General features: G+C 43.8%; 2 protein-coding genes across 11 annotated transcripts in view; one reads left to right on the top strand and one right to left on the bottom strand.

Moving 5' to 3' along the window:
- Positions 1-17,839, bottom strand: part of LOC132959636 (R3H domain-containing protein 1) — a 45,285-nt gene extending 27,446 nt beyond the window's left edge. For 2 of the 8 annotated variants that reach the window (XM_061032800.1, XM_061032805.1), the window contains exons 1-5: positions 14,230-14,408; positions 9,832-9,991; positions 5,268-5,466; positions 2,441-2,458; positions 1,844-1,933 (exon numbers count right to left, since the gene is read on the bottom strand). In XM_061032800.1, coding sequence (XP_060888783.1) covers positions 1,844-1,933; positions 2,441-2,458; positions 5,268-5,426 — 267 coding nt within the window. In that variant the 5' untranslated portion in view covers positions 5,427-5,466; positions 9,832-9,991; positions 14,230-14,408. Of the gene's footprint in view, positions 1-1,843; positions 1,934-2,440; positions 2,459-5,267; positions 5,467-9,831; positions 9,992-14,229; positions 14,410-17,686 lie in introns of those variants that run through there. The other 6 variants (XR_009667053.1, XM_061032799.1, XM_061032803.1 and 3 more) reach the window with 6 other exon arrangements.
- zranb3 (zinc finger, RAN-binding domain containing 3) overlaps positions 17,795-23,002 on the top strand; it is a 90,814-nt gene continuing 85,606 nt past the window's right edge. Inside the window, exons 1-2 of one of the 3 annotated variants that reach the window (XM_061032808.1) lie at positions 17,795-17,815; positions 20,137-20,339. In XM_061032808.1, coding sequence (XP_060888791.1) covers positions 20,194-20,339 — 146 coding nt within the window. In that variant the 5' untranslated portion in view covers positions 17,795-17,815; positions 20,137-20,193. Of the gene's footprint in view, positions 17,816-18,402; positions 18,558-18,580; positions 18,793-20,136; positions 20,340-23,002 lie in introns of those variants that run through there. The other 2 variants (XM_061032806.1, XM_061032807.1) reach the window with 2 other exon arrangements.

The raw sequence follows: 23,002 nt of genomic DNA, 5'->3' as shown, positions 1-23,002 counted from the left end.
TATGTGTGTGTGTGTGTGTGTGTGTGTGTGTGTGTGTGTGTGTGTGAGGCATGCCAGGAGCTGTGCACAGCGGCATGTAATGGAGAAAGTTTGATCAGGGGGGGGGGGGGGGGGGAGGGGGGGCTTTGCCTGGAGATACGATGCAAAAAAAAAAAAAAAAAAATGAATTAGCAAACAGACGTCCAACGCGCTGTTGGAGCGCTGTGTGCGTTCTGTTTTGATGATGTGATGTTTTTGTTTTTAAATCGGGCGGCCAAGGCCAGGTATTTAATCACGGCTGTCAGACGCGGGCCGCTAATCGAGGCAGCGGAGGTCTGCCCGCGTGAGCTCGAGTGGAGAACCGCTCATCGGTCAGCACTTACAGAGTGTGTGGACGCTGGGCTTCATGGGTTTGACTGAGGCTACGTGTCTGTGTTACATTTTCATCCTGGGACTTTTGTTACTCATTATTTTTAGTATGACATCAAACTGTCGGTAGGTTACAGAAGTGTGATTCAGAAACCTCTTCACCTCCAATGTTCTCCTGGATCATGTGACTTATTACGCCTCTTTCATTGACCTGCATTGTGAGACATTAACTCAACATTTTTGTCGTCGCCATCTTGCTTTTGAGTGTATTTGGTACAACAGAATGACGCTACCTTTCCATCTTTTTTTTTTGATTGCACATGTAGTCTGAAATTGTTAAAAAAGAAAATACCATATCTCATGTCATGTCGAACATGTTTGCACACTCTCGTAATCGTAACTTCTTCCAGAACAGGTTCGATTTGGGGGCTTTTTGTGTCTTTAAAGTAGAAATAGGACAGTGGGTAGAGTTGTAAATCAGGGAGAGAGAGAGAGAGAGAGTGGGGAATGACACAGGAAAGGAGCCATAGGTGGGATTTGACTGCTCCACCAGCACACCCCCCCCAAGCTCCATTTTTGAATGCTGTTTTGGGCGCCAAATCAAATGTACTGTAGTCACCACTGGAGTGTTGGGGTAGCTGGTTGACTTAGTTCCGGTCTTTAATCTCTTGATAAACGGATTCTATGAAATGTCAATGGAGGATTTGAATTGGGAAAATTTACTTCCGCAACCAGAGCCGCTGAAAATGTGGGCGGGTCACTATTGAGCTCCTCATTGACTCGATCTCACCGATCTTTATGTCTACAGTGAGATATACTTTATGCATTTAAATATGCCGTCTTTAAATTGCTCTTAAAAGTCTACACACTCATCACAGATTAAAATCAAATATTCACATTTTGGATCTCACAACTGTGTGTGTGTGTGTGTGTGTGTGTGTGTGTATCTGTAGTGTCCCTACCTCAAAATCTGCCAGTTGCCATTCAGGATCAATCACTTTTTAATGTGTGCTGGAGATAATTCTACAGCTCCTTATCAACAGATGACACTCTCATCTCTCTCGTCTTGTTTTTTAGGAGTAAAGTTGAAGACGTTTATCATGTACTGAAATGGACTTTGTATTTTAGTACAAAGAATCTCATGACAATTGAAAACTTGAAGATTTGGTATATTTTCATGGAAGCAGAAAATGTCTTATTTCAGATTAATTAAACCGGCTTATTTTGAATTTGTCTTTACACAGGTGTAGGTGCTCAAGTTATTGAGCGTTTCTTGCTTTTATGTTGAAGGCAAAATGTTCCGACATAACAGCGTCAGACCAAAAAGATACACGCTTTTAACGACGCCTTATATTCAAAACTCTTTTGTGTCGCAATCACAGTCGTTCATCTTCATCGGAGACAGCGCTACCTTAACAGAAGGAAAAGTTAAAATAGGCATGCTTCTCTTTCTCACTGAACATTTACAACGCGGCTCATTCAGAGAGAATGTTACCTGAGGTGCTGCTGAAGGCTCAGGGATTGGGCAAGGGAAGGACTCTTCACACACTGCCAGGCTCCGCACCAGCTTGAGCCTGGTGTTGGACTACGGAGGAGGAGGAGGGGGGGGGGGGCGGTGAGGGGTGCAGGTAGGTGGGCACAGTTAAAAAACCATGCACACACTTACACAACTGCATCAGTGTCAAGTGGGAAAGTACGACAGAAACATCCAGCGAGCATGACGGATTACTGCAAGCAAATCACATCTTTACAATATTCAACATCTTAGCTGAGGGATCTGTTTTTGAGTTTGTTTTTTTAGATGCTCATACGAGTGTAGACCATGAATTGATCATCTCATCGTTTCCTGAGATCACAACAGAAATGCAGCAAGGCATGTATGCCACACAAATAATGGCATTTCAACACGATCTGAGTTTTTTTTTTTTTTTTTACACGTCTGGAGCAATTTGTACAATCACCACTTTGCTTGACCTGCAAACACAAGCACAACGTTCCAACTGAATCCAAGCAAACAAAATGCAATCCCAGTGCACATATCACAGGTTTTTCGAGCATCCTCCGCACGGCATGCAAGTCGAGCGTACCGTACCTTAGAGTACTTCACAGTCTGTCCACAGGTAAGGGAGGGGTGCAAGGGGGGGGGGGGGGGGGGATACAGGAAAGAAATCAAAATCAAACAAACCACAAAACTTTGGAGGCGGAAAAAAAAAAAAAAAAAAAGGAACGTTACTTGGGGAAAAAGTGGCGTAGTTTTGAATTAAATATGACTGGCCTACATTTTGTGCAGTAGCTCAGCACAAGAGCGACAACAATTCCTAGCGAGACAGCAGAAAAAGAGAAATAACCTCCCGTAATGCTCGTGTTATTAGATGTGAAATATTTAACAGCACAGTGGTGGATTTAAGTGGCATTGATATATGAAAAGAAAATGATAAATTCCCCCCCGTGCAAGCATGAAATATCAAGCGCCGACGTGTACAACTTCCTGGGAGCATGAATTCATTTTCTCTTGCAGAGCATATGCTACCAAAGTGGCTGCATTTCCAAACACACACACACACACACACACACACACTCTGCAGAAAACAAAAAGGTAGTAAGACATTTGGCTGAGAGCGATTCGGGTCAGTTTTTATGTGTCGCTAGCTGTCATGTGAATCAGACCCGGGCGCTGGAGGTGAGATGCAGAAAAGCAGAGAGACTCCGGATGCCCAACAGTGTGTGAGACAGCTCGGTGCCTCAGCGCTTCACGCACTAGTGGCTGTGTGTGTGTGTGTGTGTGTGTAAACAGACGGTCTCTCAGTAGCACGCATAGAGGAGCGGAGGATAGGAGGGGGGGGGGGGGGGGGAGGTTGGGGGGGGATGTGAGACCTGGCAGGAGCCATTTCTGTTGGAATTGTAACAGAGCCCAGACCTCTGCTTCCTAATCCCAACATGCATCCCACACACACACACACACAGCTCTGTCCTTCCCACCTGTCCTCTAAAAATCAAAAAGGACAACCCCCCCCTCCCCTCCCTCATTGAGCTCCAGGCCAAATAACACCTCTAAAAAAAATTGAAATGGACCGCTGTTCAACCCATCTCCGATGCCTGTGACCTGCTGCACTCCCCTCGCTACATCAGGTAATGTGGATGTGGGTGGAGGATAAAGGGAGGGGATGGGGAGGGGAGGGGAGGGCTGGGACTGTTAGCGCACCGCTACACCAGCTAATTGAGCGGCGTGCGGGCCGGTGGGGAATGAACAATGCCGGCAGGAGATAAAAGGAATGGGAAAGGCGGGGAGAGGGGGGAAAAGGGCTGAAGTCAGCAGAAGTAGGACGGCCACCAGCCACCTGTCCTGCCGCAGAGGACGGAGCCGGAGAGCTGGAGGCAGATGGTGGCAAAGTCACCCAGCACCCCCCCCCCCCCCCCTACAACCTTCCTCTGTTGGAATGCTTTTTTTTTTTTTTTTTTTGTCCCAGTGTTACACCTACTTCCGCCTCGTCCCATGTTCCTTACCCCCATTTCCTACCTCCCTCATTTTTCTTTTTTTTTTGCCCTCACACAGAAGAAGGACAAAATAAGCTTCACCTCCTCCTCCGCTGCTGAAAATTACAAAACAGAAAGGTCGGTTGTTTTTTGGCGCTCCCGGCACATCCCTTGACCACGGTCTAATAACATCGAGCCGAGTTTTTAGAAAAGCAGCCGAGAGATAGGAAAGTAGCTAGAAACAGCCTACTTCTTTAGAGGTCACGGGAACATTAGAGGAGACGAGGATGCATGCAAAGTCAATTAAAGCTCCTGTGAGGAACTGTACTACATCCTTGGCTTTTCTCCAGTAGTAAGCTACTTGTCATACCAGACCAAGACAGTAGCAGTAAAACCTGCACCCATTTCCTTTTTACCCTCCTATTCCCTAGATGTATGCTACTCCCTTTTTCCTTTTTATTATTAACTAGAGTTTAGAACTTCATGCTTTCATTCCCGTGTTCTTCTCTTTAATCATCTCTGCCGTGTTCCTCGTCTTTCATTTCATTCCCTCCCTTCCTGATCCCTCATTCTAACACCGTCTTTCCCTCCCCTCTTCCTCCTCCTCCCGTCTCCCATGCCGGTGTCACTCTGTTCCTCGGGGGTAACAGACACACAGGAAGTAGTCGGTAGATAAGCCAGGATTTGAGCTCCAGATTATCTGCCTGCCTGACTCCCTCGCAATGCCTTTGCCTCTAAAACCACGAGGCCAGATTGGCCTGAATCCTATTTTGAGGCTGCAGCCAAAGACACAATCCCTTTTCCTTTCCTTTTTCCCCCTTCCCAGGATTTTGTTTTTCCTTGACCACGCTTAGAAGCGATTTCACACCGTTTGGCCGTCGTCACACCGGGAGTGCCCGTTCCTCCGAGAGCCAAAATGATTGAGCACCAGGTTTGGGGTTTCAAAGCCAAATTACAAAGTGCAAATTTCCTGCAGTCCCCAAGCACATTTGTTGCAATGACACAGAGACCTAATTAATTAGCAGTTTATTTGAAAGTGATCTCATCTGCCCTCAATCCCCAGAAGATCCAGGGCTTTAATGTCTCCCATGGCAGACTCACAAGTTAGCTCGCCCGAACGATGTTTCACACACATGGACGTTTCTCAACAAGCGCGTAGTACAGGAGTGGAGAGTCTCAATCGGACTGACCTCCTTAAAAAAAAACAAAAAAAAAACGCCTCATTTTTATTTCAGTGTGTGCAGATTACACAACGCAGCCAGGCTGAAGCCATCCTAAATGCCTCAGGTGACAGGAGATCCCCGAGGGGGGGGGGCAGTTTGTGTTTGACGTTGATTGCGACTGAATTTTCATAGTTTGGAAAAAGAAGTTAAAATGTTTGTCCTCAACTTCGACTTGAGCCTCGCCGATTGGACTTTTAGGAGAACGGTGGAGGGTGTCCTTACCTGTACGTCCCTCTTATTGTTACCGCCGTGCTCGTCTCTGCCGCCCTGGCTCTGGTCTGCGGCCTCACACTTGGCGCCGCTGTCTTTTGGAGGGGACGCCGTGCTGGCAGCCTCGGACGCCTTCATCGTTTCGGCGTCGACCGTGTCCGACATTCTCATCGCAAAGTCTTACTGGGAGATTCTGGCAAATACAGAGAACCTGCGAGAGACAACAACAAAAAAATGTCTGTGAGGGTCTTTCACTTTGGGAGATTTCAGGAAAGTATCGCAAACAGGATCGTCTTTATTTAAGTTTCACAGGCTTTAATAACAAGCGGAGAAAAACAGTGAAGTGTTCTTCATGTTATTTCATTTGGGGGGGATGTAGTGTTTCTTAAAGCTTCACAAATGGCAACTGGAATAACCAAATATTACTAGTGTGGTAAAAATAAGGAAAGTCCTAGAGGCCAGAGATACCCTTAAAAGAACTTGGGGAAAACGTCAAATATTCGGCCCGTTGGTGCGCTCGCTTTTTGGCCTTCCTGCTTCCATGTCAGTTGATTTTTAACCTCCATTTATTGGGTCATTTAGAAACTTTGAAGAAGGAGCCATAAAGTCCTGAATAAGTCAAGCTTTAGGTCAAACACGTTTTGGTGTGTGTGTCTCTTTAAATGCAACGACCCCCCCCCCCCTGAGTTTTCCCGGTAGACATCACTCCTCTGTAGAGAGAATAAAAGTTTTGTTCTAGTCTGGGGGTGGAGTCCATGGGTGGAGATATCAGGGGAGGGGAGGGGATTATTTTTTTTACCAGAATCCCACTGTGACATCACAAGGAGAGCACATTTAAAACGGAGCATTTTCCTCTGTGTTGTAAGACTTATGCAGACCACAAACAAAAAGGACTGGATGGGTTTATTTCACATTTTGTGAATCAGTAGACACTCAGGTTACCCAGATATATGTTCAGAAACACTGCAGAAGAGGATTTTTCATAATATGTCCCCTTTAATGCGTTTTAGGGAGTGAAGTCCAAGCCCGCTCAATGTACATGGTGAGAGAGGTTTATAGAAAAGCAGGTGGAGAGGAGGAGGGGGATCGGTGGTCATCAGTCACTTCTTTCCTTTCTGTCTGTGCTGCCTCGTAGCTCTGCAGCTGTTCCAGGGACAATGGACATGATCGGACAAATCACAGCAGGAGGGCAGTTTGAGACCAAAATGAATAAAAATCTTCACATCTCTGAAACAATTAGAAGGCGGCATTGTGGGGTCAGGTGTCCATTGTTCGAGGCTTGTACTCGCTCAACGTGTGAAGTAAGGTGCTGAATGTAACTTTCAAACGTGTGCCGACGACACAAACATTTCATTGGGTGACTACTGCTGAAGTCAGAAATATTATAATCGGTATCGTCAATTTCCAGCATTCCCAGATGGAGAGTGTCTCGGTATCGTCGTGGACCTGTGATGCGATTGGTCTTCTGGGCAAAACAGGTATGATTTTGTTTCAGCCGCGGTGGAGCGGAGTGTCCACTTGTGCTCAAATGGCATTGAGATGCTATGATATTCATCATGTCGTATATGACGTTTTAGTCATATTTGAGCTTTTATTTTGAAAAACCTGTGACAGTTAACAAGAAACATTCAGTGGATTCTTGCTCCTCATGTCCTTGGCTGTGGCCCTGAGAAGTAGTGTAGCAGATTTCACTGTACAGTTTTTGAGATAATAAAGAAGTGGGAACTACAGAGACCATCATCCTTTGTGCCTCAAGGCCACATATATCGTATCGTATGATGATTCAAGTCGGGGATTCCTACCCTTAATCAGAATACTGATTTTGACCCAACACTTGAGAAGATTAAGGATTTTGATTGCAGGTACTGCAGTGACTCAAACATTAAGTATTCAATCATTTTTTGGGTCAATGTCTGCTTAAATCAGCTCGGTAGAGAAATGCAGATATTGGATCTTTAATTGCTTTGCACCCGTGATCTGTTGCAGGGTTTATCTCTGTTATGCCATGACCCCCCCCCCCCTCCCATGTTGAAGTGTGACTTCATCCTGCTGATATGCCCTAATTATGCAGCGACACACACACACACACAGCTACACACACATGCACAAGAAGGGGAGGGCAGACATCTGGTACATGAGAGCCATGATTAATAGGTTAATTAGAAACGGGCACATCAAATTCACTTTGCACATCAAAAAACTGGATCCACACATGACAGCACTCGCTCTGTTCTCGAGTGTGTACGTGACCGGCTGCGTGTGTGTGTGTGTTCCCCACCGCCTGCGCCAATCAGCGGTGGGGGCTTCAACCTATTTACCCGGCAGTGATCAGAGCTATCATCCCATCTGATAGCCGGCCGGTCGAGGGCTTGATTGTTTATCTCCGTCCCAGAAGAGCTGGAGAAAGCGAGCCGAGGCGTCGCTCTTTAAAAAGAAATAAAAAATAAAAGGTGGCACCCGATTCCTCTATGTGACAGTAATTGACTTCTAGCAGCGTCCGTCTGCTATCCCCGCCTGGCAAATGTACTGCTAACCCGATGCTGCTGCAGAGCTAAGAGGTTAGCTCGGGCACTGGAGAGTCAGATGTTGAATTTCAACGACCTGTCAGAGAGGTTTTGAGAAAAGCAGCGCCGGCTGCTGCTTTACATTATTTTTACATTCAGAAGGAAAACAGTTTAATACTCCAGAGTGCCAACGCACGCCTCGGAATATTTAGTGTCTGTTGCTGACATTTTGATGAGTGAAGTCTCTTGAGTCGCTCTATTGGACAGATATTTTTCAAGAGCAGGGGCTTGTGATGGATAGCTTTTGTTTTTTTGTCCCTCACCCGAATCATTCATTCTTCCAAAACCACATTTTTATCGCAGAACTGGAGCGTAGGACTAAATTTGGCTGCAGACTTTGATGCATTCAAAATTTCACCGAGTCGTCCTCTCACGGCTGAGGTAATTGCTCAGCGCGCCTGTTTGGAATCCCTGATGTTTTGACTGCATAAGTAATGCGGCCCATCATTAGATCCTCAGTGTTGCATTAAGGAAATGTCGGGGAAGTTAGGGGGTAGCAAATTGGTCTCTTATGAGTGAGGCTGAAAACGAACATCAGCAGGTTTTTCTTCCCATACATATATATATATATATATATATATGTATGGCTGCTTCATATTATGGATATTCACTCAGCATAATGGCAGCTATTTGCTTTCATCAGTAGGAACACCGTCTCAGCAGGAAGATTTTACACCAAGTCATGTGCATTGCAGTCTAACTGTTAAGATGGATGTGAGTGAATTCCTGTTTTCTTACTCACTCAAAGTACTTTATTACAACATAAAAGTGTGCAACATGCGGCATCGTACATTTGGCATCTTGTCAGAAAACAAGAAAACTGCATTATCCTTTTTTTTTCCCAGTGTTGAATATGAAATATAAAAGTGTATAAATGTGCACATTTTTTTTTTCTTCTCCAGTTTCTGTTCATAAAAACCCCTATAATACAAGTGTTGCATGATGAATGTCTTACTCTGAGCATGTCCTTGGTGTTTTTAAGCGTCCTTTTTCTCCACAGTGTTTTGCCTTTAAAGTTGCACCAACAACTATAAAAAAAAGTGCAATCCATTTTTTAAAGGCTGGATGTATGAGCTTTAGTGATAAATAACATCAGTGTTCCTGCTACATTCTTGTGAAGTGACTCATTTGTAACTGGGGCTATTATCGTTTGTCATCTCCACACTCGACGTTCGGTATTCAGATTGCGGCTTTTGAGTTGTCACGGCTAAATGAATCATAAGTTAGAATATTTGATATCTAAATCAGATGCAAAGTGATCCGTCATAGTGGGAGACGTTCTGCATAATGCATCTTAAAGCATTAGAAAAGTGGTGGGATACATGTTGTGCTCTAGTGTTTCCATCCACACAGACTTTTGTATCGCAAATGTTGAAGTTTGAAAAACAAAAAAGTGAAGCTTTGTCACTTTTTTTTTTTTACATGAATTCTTAGTTGATTATGTCATGTTGCTGCGCCGTCTTCTTAAAGAAGCTCCGCCCATTTTCTTCCTGTTGTGCTAAGACTGTATAAAGCGTAGACGTAGGCAGTCTCAGTGATGTCACCTGTTTGTCCTCAGAGAAGATGAGCGGTCGCCATATTGGAAAAGTCAACTAACTTTTGGCTTAGTTAGAAAACAGCAAATCGGTGGAGTATAGGCCAAAGCATTGCAGAGTAACAAACAGTAACAACCCAGTCAAATCATGCTTAACTCTCAGCCTTAATATAGCCACAATTCTTCAAAGAATCTCCATACATAGAGTTAAAAAAATATTATTTTTTTTTTTTTTAAATGGGCATTTTAGTTTGGGATATGATGGTGCTTCCTTGGCTTTTGGAATCAGCCTCAAGTGGTCACTCAAGGAACTGCAGCTTATTCCATTTTCCAACTCAAGCTCCTACAATGAAGCACTCTTAATATTAACTTTAAACTAGCGGATGGAACCCACTTCACTTTTCATTCGCCCATTGTCCGGGAATGGTGTAACATTTTCAAAAGACTTCTTATGAAATAAAGAAAAAGGAGTACATACTTGTTGCGTAGCCAGTGGTGGTTGTGGCAAAGGACGATGTGGCTGGTGAAGTCGATGGGGCCGAGCGTACCGCTGCCATCCGAAGCTTCTTTGGCCATGTCTGCTTCAGCTGCTCTGAGCGGCAACCGGGGCCTCCGACACCCTCATGACCCCTGCTGACCTGCAAAGCGAGAGAGGCACGCGGTTAGCTCTGGAGTGGTGGACGGGGTGAGAGAGGTCAGGGGTCGTGGGTCACACAGACTGACAGCAGTCAGGACGTCAGCATATCTACAGAAGTATTTGTGTGTGAGGGCAAAAAGTTAAAAAAAAAAAAGAGTTGTGTATTTCTGGGCCTGTGCGTGCCGATGCGCCATAAATAATGGATGAGCACAGAGATGGAGAAGGCACCCCTGCCAACCTCGTAAAAAAAAAACGAACATTAGGAATTCAGAAAGCAGCAGGGGAAGATAGCATTCCTCAGCTGAAAATCCTCTGCCATTTGGTGGCAAATAAATTCCACATCTTACAATCTCTATTTTACCGTAAATTCCTTTTTTTTTTGCTGAACTTCAAGACGAGCCTGGTCACAACAACAACAGGGCTGAAAGATTATATTACCAAACTGTTTGAGACGTAAATGTGATCTTGAATGTGTGATGTTGAAGCTGCAATGTTGAATGACTTCCTTAATTGGCGACCTGTCTCCTCTACACTGTAAAATGATGACATCATTGCTTCCCTTTATTAGTTGAAGTTGCCAAATGAGGATACAAAACATCAGATCATGCAACTAAAAATCACTTTGATGAATCTGATGTTTTAAATTTGACCCAAATAGATGTCTTTAAGTCCCCCTGCTGGCATTTAAATGCTCCTTAATACTCAGATGCTGGAACAACTATGCAGCCGTTATTTAGGCTCGTCAGTGTCTTCTCTGATCTCCCTCCTCTCAGCGAGCGGCTGAGGTGCCACGGCGACTTCTGGCAGGCGCCCAACGGCCTCGAGGCCTGGCTGCTGCTCCCGACATGGTCTTAGCGGAGACCTCCTGTGCCAGCCAAAAAAAAAAAAAAAAAAGGTCAAGTAGAATCTGTGCACGCTTTATAATCTTCCCTGCTCATGACAACCTCGGAGGCTGCAGCCAGCGCCGCGGGCCGACATCAAGGCGGTGACGGGAGATGAAGGAAGTTTCCTAGAATGATTGCCTTGCCTTAACTTCTGATAACACTTTCAGTTTTCTCCTAATCAGGAGCGTGCGTCATCATGATCTAAGGCTCCACATCTTCCTGAGAATAATGCTCTGAAGTGCATCAAATCTTAAATATTTGAAATTCTGGGGGCGCTGGTGGCACGTCGTCCTCCAAGCGGGCGACCCAGGTTCAAATCCGACCTGTGGCAACCTTTCCCGGATGTCAATCCCTACTCTCTCTCTCTCTCTGATTTCCATCTCTATCCACTGTCCTATCTCTCCAATAAAAGCCAAAAAAAACACATCTTTAAAAAAAAATGTGAATTTTAGCTAATTAGGATGAAAAATGCCCCCTAGCAGCCTCTTCCATTTTCGGCAGACATTCAAGTGTTCGACCCCCCAAGGCTGGCTCCATCCATCATTACTGATGTTCTTTAAACTCACACCTGCAAAGTGCACGACCTAGTGCAGCGGGCAGCCAGGTGATCTATCACTGTGCGGTGGTCATCAGAAGACAAATTCACCTCTCCTTGCTTGTATCTTTTTTTTTCTCCTCCAGTTGAAATATGCTCTTACACTGACCCCCCCCCCCCCCTCCCTTGCTCTCCTTTTTTATCTCTTACCAAGTGCGCCCAGCAATTTCTAACATGGTTATTCTGCTCTGACATGGGGATCATGCTCTACATTTCGCCTCGCTTCTTCTCAGAGTCGCAGGTAGAAAAGTGGCGCCAATTTGAAAGCGAGGCAGAATGTGCATCCTGCTCTGTAATTGGGTGCTGCAACCTTGTGGTTTCTACACATGCACACATGCAGGGTGTCAAAGTTGCTCTAACAGCGGTGTGGACGAGTCTGGCTCCAGGCGCTCCAGGTTTTATGAGCAGAGTTGCAGAGCGGGCTTCAGAGTGTGTGTATACATGGGTGTGTGTGTGTATATACGTGTGTGTGTGCAGTGCTTTGGTCCTATGAATGCTAATAGCGCAAAAAAAATAAATGCTCACCATAAAAGGAGAGAAAAAAATGTTTTGACAGACAAGGACACAGGGAACGTTGTCACTTCTAACACACCTTTACATTGAAAACTCGACACACACACACACACAGACACACACAAACTTGCACACACACACACCCCACACTGAGCAGACGACGTCTCCCTCAGTCTTGTGCCGGCGCTGACAGGGAGTGGTTCATTGGTATTACAGACGCCGCAGAGCGCAGCCACCTTTAAAGAGGCTCCCTCAGGCACCGTTCAGTGTCACAGCGCCCATTCACACTCATCTTTATCGCCGTGGTTACCCCACACACACTGAACCTGCATACCTACACACAATCACAATACAGACGCATTATTCAAAATGTTGATTGGATCACTAAAAAGAAGAGGAAATGTCTATTAGAAACAATTAGAGATGCAAATTACTACAAATAAAATTGGATTAGTCCAAAAAAAAAAAAAAAAAAATCAGCATATGCAAACACATTCTCCTTTGCACAGATTTATTCTTGATGGGAATTAATTCCTGAAAACCCCACAGTGGGGTCATGAGGGTGGCAGTCAGCTGAGCAGAGTTAATCATACAGCAGGCTCTTGACGGACTGCTCTCACGGACAATTATGTTGGATGGAAAGCTAATGAGAAAAATTTCAATCACTGCGAAAGAGCCGCGCACAGGGAGAGAAAGTACACTCCAGTACACACCTGCCCCTCTCTCTCTCTCTCTCTCTCTTTTATCCCTCTCCACACCTCCGCTCTGTCCTGTTCTGTGCTTGTCTGCGCTATAACCAGCTCAACCGCAGGTGAAGGACCCTCAATCCCCCCCCTCCCCTCCCTCGATCTGCTCCCTTATCCCCCTCGGCTCTATTCTAGGAGGTGAGTCAAAAAGCGGGGCGGAGAAGAACAAGCCATCACCTTTCAGCGAGCTTCTGTGTTTTTACAAAGAAAAATCCTCCAGTGATTTATAAACCTGAGTGCAACAACAAATAAAAAAAAAAATGAGCAGCAGCAGCAGCAGCAGCAGCAGCAGCGTGTTCCTGCAGCCGCAGATTAAACGCTGGAGCGATTCTTCATGTTTTATTGCTGCTGATGAGTGTCACATAAAAAGGCTTGCCAAACAGCTGGGATATTGTCTGCAGTTGATGTAGAATACCAAACAGAACATCGCGAACCAAAAGCAGACACGCAAATACAAAAAAAAAAAATCTGTGGGCTCTGCACATTTCTCCGTGCAAAAAAAAAAAAAAAAAAAAAAATCACCACTTTTTTTTTTTTTTTTAAATTAAAGCGAGTGCGACTGGATATTTCACCCCGCTGTGTTATTAAATCCCAGACTTCCAAACAGAAAGAGTTAGAATGGATCAGCCTGAGCAGACGCAGGACATGCACTCCCGTTAATACAATCAGGCATCAAATAAACAGATAATTAGGTTTCTTAATGCTGCTCTGCACATGAAAATTGATTTCAGCGTTTTGGCTTAAACTGAGTAACTAATCTCCTGTTTTCTTGCCATTTCTGCTAATTGCAACAACAACACACAAAAAAAAAAAAGCAACGAAAGAAAGAAAGCATTGACAGGGGAGCAATATAATTACAGCTTTTCTGAAACGACGCCGCCTTCAGGGGTGAGACTGAGGCGGTGTCGCTTTAAAGGAAAGTTGCTCTCAGGCTGAATTAAACGGGCAAAAAACAGAAAACAGGTTCTTAATTGCGCCGCCTGCTCCGCCTGCTCCGCCTCCGGGTCGCAGTCAGCCAGCCTTAACACCATTCAATCCACAACAGAGCATGCAGGTAAATCCATTACCTATCCCGCAGGAGAGCCATACCAGGGAATACCAATCTAGGCAATTAAGAGGAGGAACAATAAACAGAGAAAACGAACATGCAAGAGCAGCAGTTTTTTTTTTTTGTTTTTTTTTTAAATCTATGGAGAACAACTCAAAAGAAAAGTCATTAAAAGTCCATTTGCAGACAACACCTGCAGAACAGAGCAGCTTGGCAAAGCAGAGCGAAGCCTCTTATTGGCTCATCTTGGTTAATCGTCCCCGTAATGAAAAGCAGAAGCAGCAAACTAGAGAGATTTGAGACGGCGCACACACGGTCGCGGACTACAGGAGGCATGAGAGGAGAACGACAGCAGGTAAGACTTCATGATAGAGGAAATGTGAAAACAGCAGAATGAGTGAACTGCGAGGAAAGAAGAAATGAGACGAGCAGGTGAAGCTGCAGGACCCCTACCTGTCCGGCAGCTCTGCCCTCCATCCCTTCTGCTACTCGACCGTTTAGTTTCCATTGCTACAGGAGGCTATCTGCTCGAGAGGAGGCTGGAGTCGCCTCCCAGCTCGCTCCTCGGCAGCTGCCTGCTGCCTCCTGCTCGCCCGCTCGACTGAGTGAGAGTGGAGGACGGAGGAAGAGGGGAGTGCGAGGAGGTAGGGAGAGGGAGCGGGAGAGTGGGTGTCACAAAGAGAGAGAGAGAGAGAGGGAGAGGGAGAGAGGGGGGGGAGGGAGAGTGCTGTGCGAGCACAAGTCTACCTGCCACAACCCATCAAGCGAGCCAGCCTTGGAGACAGCGCCAAATCAACAGCTGGCCCCCGTGTGATGTCAGAGCCTCAGCAGCCAGTCACGACAGCCGAGGCCGGCCGGCGATACAGAGCGCAGACTGAACCAAAGTCACCGGCTAAATGGGGCTCTTCATTAGCTACTCTGCTTTAGGATGGAGGCGGGGGAAGAGGAGGAGGAGGAGGAGGAGGAGGAGGAAAGGGCAGCCAGGGACATGGGGATGGATGGAAAGGAGATTGAGAGGAAGATGAGAAAACGGGGAGGGAGGAGAAGCGAAGAAAGGAGCGCAGAGGAAGGCAAAAAAAATAAAATAAATAAATAAAGAAAGCAAGAGGAGGATGAGGCGAGATGCCAAACAGGGGAGGACGAGGACAGGATCGACATGTCTGCGGCCAGCTAGGTGCTCAAAGACCAGGTGGAGAGTCGATGGGGAGGCGCTCGCCGCTGCGAGGCCGAGCTGTTCACTGGGCTACCTTCCCATTAAAACTGGCACCCTGCTTTTTTTTTTTTTTTTTTTTTTTCCCAACCAAAGACAAGGCTACAGCTAATCCCGCTGAAATACCACCCATTACTGTGTGTGAGAGAGAAGTGAATACTGCAATAAAGCATTTAGCTGGAGGCAAAGCTAAGATAAGCTTAGTGGTGGATCAGCTAGAAAACAATGCAAACCGCACCCCATCACCTCCTCTGTTTCATCTAAATGTGCCTCAGTGATTTCAGAGGATTAAATGTGAAAACAATAAGGGATCACAGCATCCATCAGTATACACTTGGCTTGTTATTTTTGTTGTTGTTGCAGTGCATGCAACACAGAGAGAAGTGATAATTGAGCTGTAAAAAAAAAAAAAAAAAAAAAAGACACTTTCATGACTGACAGGCTGTCAAAGTCACAAACAAAATCCTATACACAGCCTAAGTCTAGACTACCATAATGTGATTGTTTTTTTTTTTGTCCTTTCAGTCACTCAAGACTTCAACAGCAAACACAGTGGGCGGAAGAAAAAAAAAAAAAAAGTTCCTGCTGTCACTTAGCAACCAACACCGAGGCATGCGACAACCGATCCGATCCAATCGAGCCTCATAATTGTACCATTCGTTATGCCAGGTCTCTGAAGAATTTATTATTGTGCTTTTAATCCCATGAAAAAGGTCACCCGATTGAACAAACAATTTATGGATAGGGTGGATGAATTATTTAACGGCGCAGAGCAAATATTAGAGGAAAGACGATTTTTTTTTGCCCCCCCCCCCCCCCCCCCCCACCGGAAGGAAGGTGGTGAATTATTTAGTCATTTTTTGGGGCCACATCTTTGGTGGAGGCTATTACACAGCACACCTCCAACCTTCAATATCGGATAATGTCATCAGCTCCACGTACACCATAACCTGCGTAATTCACGGTCAACAGAGCAGCTGCGGGTGAAACAGTTTAAGCAAACAATTACTGGCGTTTATTTGAAGCCTTGGAGGAGCGTGGACAGTCACAAGAGGGCATTTGAGAATAAAGCCTGTTCCTCTACTACTACACCTTAGGCAGCAGGTGGAAACTGATTTTTATAAGCATCTGCAAAAAGCAATATCACTCCGCTAGGATCGCATCCCCCCCCCCCTTCCCCCCCTCCAAATTGATGTATTAAAGTTTAAACACACTCCTAAGAAGTGGAGCTTGAAGTCAGTGGACAGCACCTGCAAAGATGAACACATCATCTCTCCACTCTCTCTGCAGCCAGAGGAACTGATCCAGCATCAGCTCTCCGCCCACCCTGGCTCCGCTGGTACACCTTAATGAAAACGATACCACCACCACCACGATGATGATGATGATGATGATGATGCTCAGCCTTTAGTGGGGGCAACTTGTGAGCCTTCACCGCTATTTCTGTCCATCTCTTCCCAAAGTCTATGAGGCGTAATTGCCTGGGTTGCTGCAGAGTGGGCACAGGTGATTGAAGAAATGGAGCGGGCATTTTATGCACAATTAAGCACCACCATGTATATTTATAATCTAATGGTTGTACTTTATTTAAAATAAACCTCCCTAACGCAAAGCCTCACAAAAAAAACCCAGATTTGATCACGAATGCAATATCTGTGCAAAACTACAATGCATCATTCATACATTTTAATTCATGTTTACTATTAAATTGCATGCCAATTGTGAAGGGACTTATTTGATAGTGACTGCAATTATACATTTATTTGTCACTGCTGGTGCTCTCAAGGTAATCGCGCAGTATTAAATGCCATCTATTAATATTTGAGCTTGATTAATTAGCGTGTGACTTGCCTGTGCTCCCATCGACCGTGGAAATGCCTCATTACCAATATTGCATCTACCGTGAGGAGAAATGGCACTAATTCATTGGCTTTTTAAACACTCAGGGTCAGGGGGGATGTTAAGCATCAATAAAAAAAAAAGCAAATGCATCCGTCTTATAATTAGAAATGTAATGCAATGCAACTGAAATGCCAGGCTTAAGACAGGTCTCAGTCGGGTTTTCCGCAACGGACCTTTCTCGCCAGACTCCCTTGTAAAAAAGACAACTTTAAGGTTTCTTTGTTTTGTGGACGTCCCGGACAAAAGGTGACATTTCAAGCAGATAATTAAGACATGTGAGTAATATTCGGCCGATATAACATTCACAAAAAATAAGTGAAACCATGTTTAACAGCGCTCGGTTTATTGACACAGCTAGCAGTCAACCTTAGTACACACACTGGTCATTGCGGCATATTACGGGGGAGACAGAGCAGCTGAGCCAGGCCTGAAAGTTATTTTATTATAATGCATTTTAAATAACAAACCTTTTATTTTCGGACGGAAGCCGAATGCAAGTATGGCCGCTTACAATTTGGACTCGGGGTTTGCATGCGAGGTGCGTACTTCTGCAGAAGAGCACGGCGTTTTTCTTTAGCAGCGTTTTGCTCTGGGTGGTTCAGGGGCTAAGCTAACGATTATTACCTGGCTCAGTGGCTTGCTATCGGTTGAAAAACAGCCAAACACCGACGCTCTGCGCTGGCACACGTTAGCAAAGAGCGATGTTTTCTGCTAACGAACTCGTGTTACATGTTTACAGTCATCCGGGTGACAGAAATCTGTTGGACATGATACTGCATATATCTAATGTAGCCTTACCGCTCTGGTTTACAATCGGTGAACAGCCGTAGTCTCTACCGAGGGTGAAGTAGTGTTGGTGGCAGAGTGAAGGAGAAGCAGTGCAGTCCTGCAGGCTGGGAGAGTGCGTCAGCTCCTCACGTTAGACACGTAGGGTTGTTCAAAATATGTCACGTCTTGTCGTTGCTGGATTTTTTTTTTTTTTTTTCTGCTTTGTGCAAGCATGCATGCAGTTTTTCTGACAGCTTTGTTGTTATCTCACATATCCTCTAACACTGACGTAAAGGCTTCGTACTTAGTGTCTGAAATAGATAATGAAGTTGTCAGGTAGTTGAGTTGCAGTGGATGCAAATCAAGTGAAACTTTTCCAGTTGTGTTTCAGTTCAGTCTGCCGTGCTGTGCTGTGCTTCAATCTCATCTCACCTGGTAGGACACCCACAAATTCATGCACTTTCATACAGTTTAATCTGTTTTCATTCCGCTTTGCTAACGTATGTTACAGTGTACATCTCCCCAGCAACGCTATTTATATGACTAGATGCTGCTTGATTAGATAAGAATGCAATGCAACTTGTTGTAAACACACTAGGTTTGCATACTAGTTGTAAAAGTCAAATATCTAGACACTGCATATCCCGTGTCACTATTAAAAACAAGATAATTAGCTTAATGTAAATTATAATAATAATTAATTAATAAAATAATTAATTAATAATGTAAATTATAAGCGTTTCTACTGTCTACCGCCGGAAGTACGTGGCTTTTATTTTTGTAGGCACGTTTCTCTACTTCCGGTTTACGTTGCTAGCTGCTAAAGATGCGCGACATCCAAAAATACAGCCAACTTCTTTTGGGAAACTTCACAGTTTTGCTGAACATATCTCGTCATTGGGTCAGTGTCTCCCCTATTCAGTCAACTTTTTTTGTGTGTAGTTACTCTTTTCATGACTATTTACATTTCCAGCTCGGCGAGTCAAGAAAGACGGGATGTTATGACTGAACTTTAGCTCGTTTATAGCCTAACTGTATGGTTGCTATGGTACCTCAATGTAAAGATATAGAACAATATAGACATAGAGAGCACAGCTGTTGTAGTTTTGAAGAGAATGAATTACAAATGTAATAGAGTAAGTAACATTTCCCTTATTTTAAATTATAGGCTTATATATTAACTACCAATAACACGATATTAAACATATTTAAGCCTCTTGGAATTAGCTGTCCTCACAACTGGGACTTTGTAAGACCTTATTTTAAAGGTGCTAAGATTATACATTTATTAATGTCTGTTTTTTTTTTGCATTTATTTATTTGAAAAATATAACAACAAAAAAACAAGCAACCCACATAAAAAAAAATAATGTCTGTTTTTTTAAATAATTTTGCACTATCTGCTTTTTAAACATTGCTGTACATATATAAACAACACAACTTCAGAAGGTCAACACTTTTTTATTCTTATTTTTTTTTTATATTCAGGACTAATTACAGATTTTTTTCCTCAACTGTTTATAGGTTCTTGTTTAAATTGCACATGTATTTTTTATCCCCGCACGGGTTATGTAAATTTCTTGTATAAGTCTATTTTTAATTGCACAGTTTCAGTTTGATTCATCTAGGGGTATTCTTTAAATCTTTTTTTCGGGTTAATATATATGTATGGGAGGGGGGGGCGTCGGTTTTGTGGTTTAATTTGTAACAAATGTTTCATGTCATGTACGTCTTGTAACCTGCTACTGGATGCTTTGAATTTCCCTCGGGATCAATAAAGTGTCTATCTATCTATCTCTCTCTCTATCTATCTATCTATCTATCTATCATTTTTCTTTTTTTTAACACCTTATGGCAGGTCACTTTCATAGTACTGCTGACGTGCCCTTGAGCAAAGCACAGAATCCCCTACATCTCTGGCGCTACAGTGTGTTGCAGCCCCACTCTGACTCCTCTGCATTTATGCATGTCCACACCATAGACTGTAAAAAGAAGCATAATGCTAAAATACACACATGTACACGTCCTGTTTGTCCATGTGTGTATTTTGGCATATATATTTTTGCAGGTCTCTCAATAACAGCTTTGTGTTAACCTAGAATTTCCCTCAGGGATTAATAAAGTAGCCTATTTAAAAAAAATGTGTTTTCCAGAATTGAACCAGAAAACGCAAAAAAAAACAAAAAAACGATGCGGCTGCATCTCCAGGCGGCTAAGGCATGCAACATTAACCACCTCATCTTAAATTCTGACTATTTTTGTGTCTGCTAAACTGCGTCATACAATGTCTAATAATTGTATTCCTGACAAGTAGGCAACAAAATAAAGATTCCCAACATTATAATTAATCATGTTTAAATCAGTGACCAACATCCAACAACGCCTTGAGATTCTTCAGCACATAGACTTAATTTCAGAATGCTTACATAAGGGCAAACTCATATGTAAATCTAGGTCTATCTATTGGTTTTTGTTCCCAGCTGAAAACCAGAGCTGAGTGAGTGAGCAAAGGCCGAGGAACTGATGAGGACTTACTAATGGAAATGGATGATAATGACCTACAGACGTCTTGCTGTGCTACAAGATGGTCACAGCAACTGTCGGGCCTTCCACACAAGCTCCTGCAGCGCCTGATGCCTTTCCAACGCGAGGGAGTGGAGTTTGCTTTGTCTAAGGATGGACGGTAAGTAGTGCTGCTGCACACTCACTTACACATCAGTCAATCAATCTTGTTTGTTATTTTGAGTTTTTAAAAAATTAAATGACCCTCTTTTTTTTGTCTCTCCCAAAAAAAAATCTTTAAAGGGGACATATTAGTTTCATTTAGACCACCGGGGGACTGTTTGAAAAGGTGGAGAAGGGGGATAATATGTCCCCTTTAAAGCACAACATTTTAAAGTGCACCTGCAAACTTATCAGCAGCAACATGATAAGGAGCAAAAGACTTGCGCAATTAATGTTAACCTACTAATAAAAAGGTCCGTTTTTAATTGTAAAGTTGCTGCGTTGGAGAACATTGTGTCCCTCTTCTGTGTTTATACCATTTTGTGCTAGCAGCCTTTCATTCCTTTCATTCCAATCCACTTCTTCTGCAGAGTTTGATATTGATTTATTGCTATGAAGATGCTTTCAACTCAAGTCAATGGTGCTGGCATTTCATAGAACAATACAAGAAGCTTCTTTTTTCTTCACGCATTGTTCACCATCAAGCACAGGAAGATGCTAGGCTGTACAAAAATGTTGATTCCGCGACAGCGTAATCTTGGTGACACAGTCTGTGAATCCACACTGCAATTCGGCATTGTGGAAGCATAAAGCCAGACATGCATGTATACACAGCTCTTGTGACGTCACAAAGGGGAAATCTCTGAACCGCCTGTTGGAGCATACGTTTTCTGAAAAGTGAAGCAGGCAAAAGACAGCTGTTTAAAGTATGTAGTTTAAAAAGTTATTAAGCCATGCTAAAATATGTTATGATGGCTAAAGAAGCAAGAAAAAGAAAGTGAATTTTAAATGTGAAAAGGTCAGATTAAGATCAGAATGTGTCTTTAAAATAATAAGAAGTCCATGGGTAGTTGCTCTAATGTTTGTAAGTGTTTGGCTGTGTCGAGTATTAGCTGCAGGAACTGGCCAGCTCTTGCCCATTTCCTCCGCCCAGACCAGTCGATGTTTGCTCCTGTTCTCAGGAAGGTCAGCGCAGGGGGAGCCAATCTGAGCACTGCTGTTGTAATGCGGAGCGGCCATATTGATTCAGAACACTGGGAGGCACTGCTTTGTTACACGGGCGGGTCAGAAGTCAATTGGCTCTCGCTGCACTGTGTGGACAGTTACCTCAGTCAATTGGCATCAGTGTGACAGTAAAAGCAGCGCGGGCTGTGCCTCTCTCTGGAGACGAGCAGAGGAGGCATTAGAACGAGGTGCAAGGTGCCCAAAAATAGAATCAGGACTGACATGATGTTAGACGTTGAGGATTGTTAGAATGTGTAGCTACCTCCATATCACAATACTCTGTATGCCAGCACACCACTGGCAGAGATGCTGTTCAGGTGGCATCGTCACCTCCATGTAAAACATGTGTTGAGTCAATATTAGCGCAGAAGTTGTCATTAGTTTTTTAGAGATACTTAAAGCCGAACCCCATACTGAGATCAAATTATCATATTCATTTGTTGGCCATTTCCCACTGAGGGTATGAAGCTTCACTACTGTTATCTTTAGCTTAGCAACCCCCCTCTCCACTTGTGTTCTCATGAAGGAGTAATGAATAAGAACGCATCACAATTAAGCACCATTAAGCGCAAGCATAGGACAAAATTGTCCCTTTGCTCGAGTTGCCTGTGTCCTGCATTGTTGTGTTAGCATGCTAATGTTAGCACGCTTTAGTTAGCTCATAGCTTCATATTGCACATGAATTGACACAGAATGAGCGTGATCTAAAGACACTTACATGACATTCAAATAATCAGTGAGTACGTTCTTCTTCTTTGCTCTAGTCCTTGACTAAAACAGCTTTATACACAAAGCCGTCCCGTCCATGTAAACATGATGTAAACAACAACAGACTCGCACTTCTCATTCATTGTAGACGGTCAGAGAGACATTTACACAGGATGTACTTGATTTCTGCTTAAAATTACACAAGTTTGGTGTGTTCTAGTAGGGAATCGCTTAAGGTTTAAGATGCAAAGATCCTGCTTAAACTTTTATATGCTATGCTAAAATTAGAACTAACTAGGGTTACAGGACATGATAGGAAAGCCTTGAATACATTATGAGATTCTGTTATCACAGTCTTAACAGTGTTACACACACTAGTATTTTGTTGCACTAAAAAAACTTATGAAAAGGTAATTTATGCATAATTAGGAGCGTGACTGATCTGTTAGCAGGTGTGGTGTAGCTGTTCACCAGGAAGCTTAAAGCCCTGCTTACCTACACCTCTTTTCTTGTTTTTAGGCAAACCAAAAGTTAGGTTGGTGAGACAACGTTTTCAATATGGCGACTTCCATCGCTAGGCTTCACAACTCCCTTCAAGAAACAAATAGGTGACGACACTGAGATGACGTCCATGTTTTCTACATGGAATTTGCTTTTTAGCCTGACATGCCAACATCCTTCCAAAAATGGAGTAGAATTAAAACTCAAGGACGTTTTAGTAAACCCTCTTCTGCATTCTGCTGAAGTGGTTATGTGAGCTAATATAATTTAAGACCAGCTTACGTTGGGTTCCTTAGTTTGGCGGCATTTTAAGCCCCTCTCACTCACACCCTCTCACAAGTCTTTGCATTCACACACAGACAGACGGCAAAGATGATCAGAAGCTAAAAATGTTTTATTGACAGTAAT

This window comes from Labrus mixtus, chromosome 24 (assembly GCF_963584025.1).
Source record: "Labrus mixtus chromosome 24, fLabMix1.1, whole genome shotgun sequence".
Lineage (NCBI taxonomy): Eukaryota > Metazoa > Chordata > Actinopteri > Labriformes > Labridae > Labrus > Labrus mixtus.
This window is presented reverse-complemented; position numbering and strand designations above follow the sequence as displayed.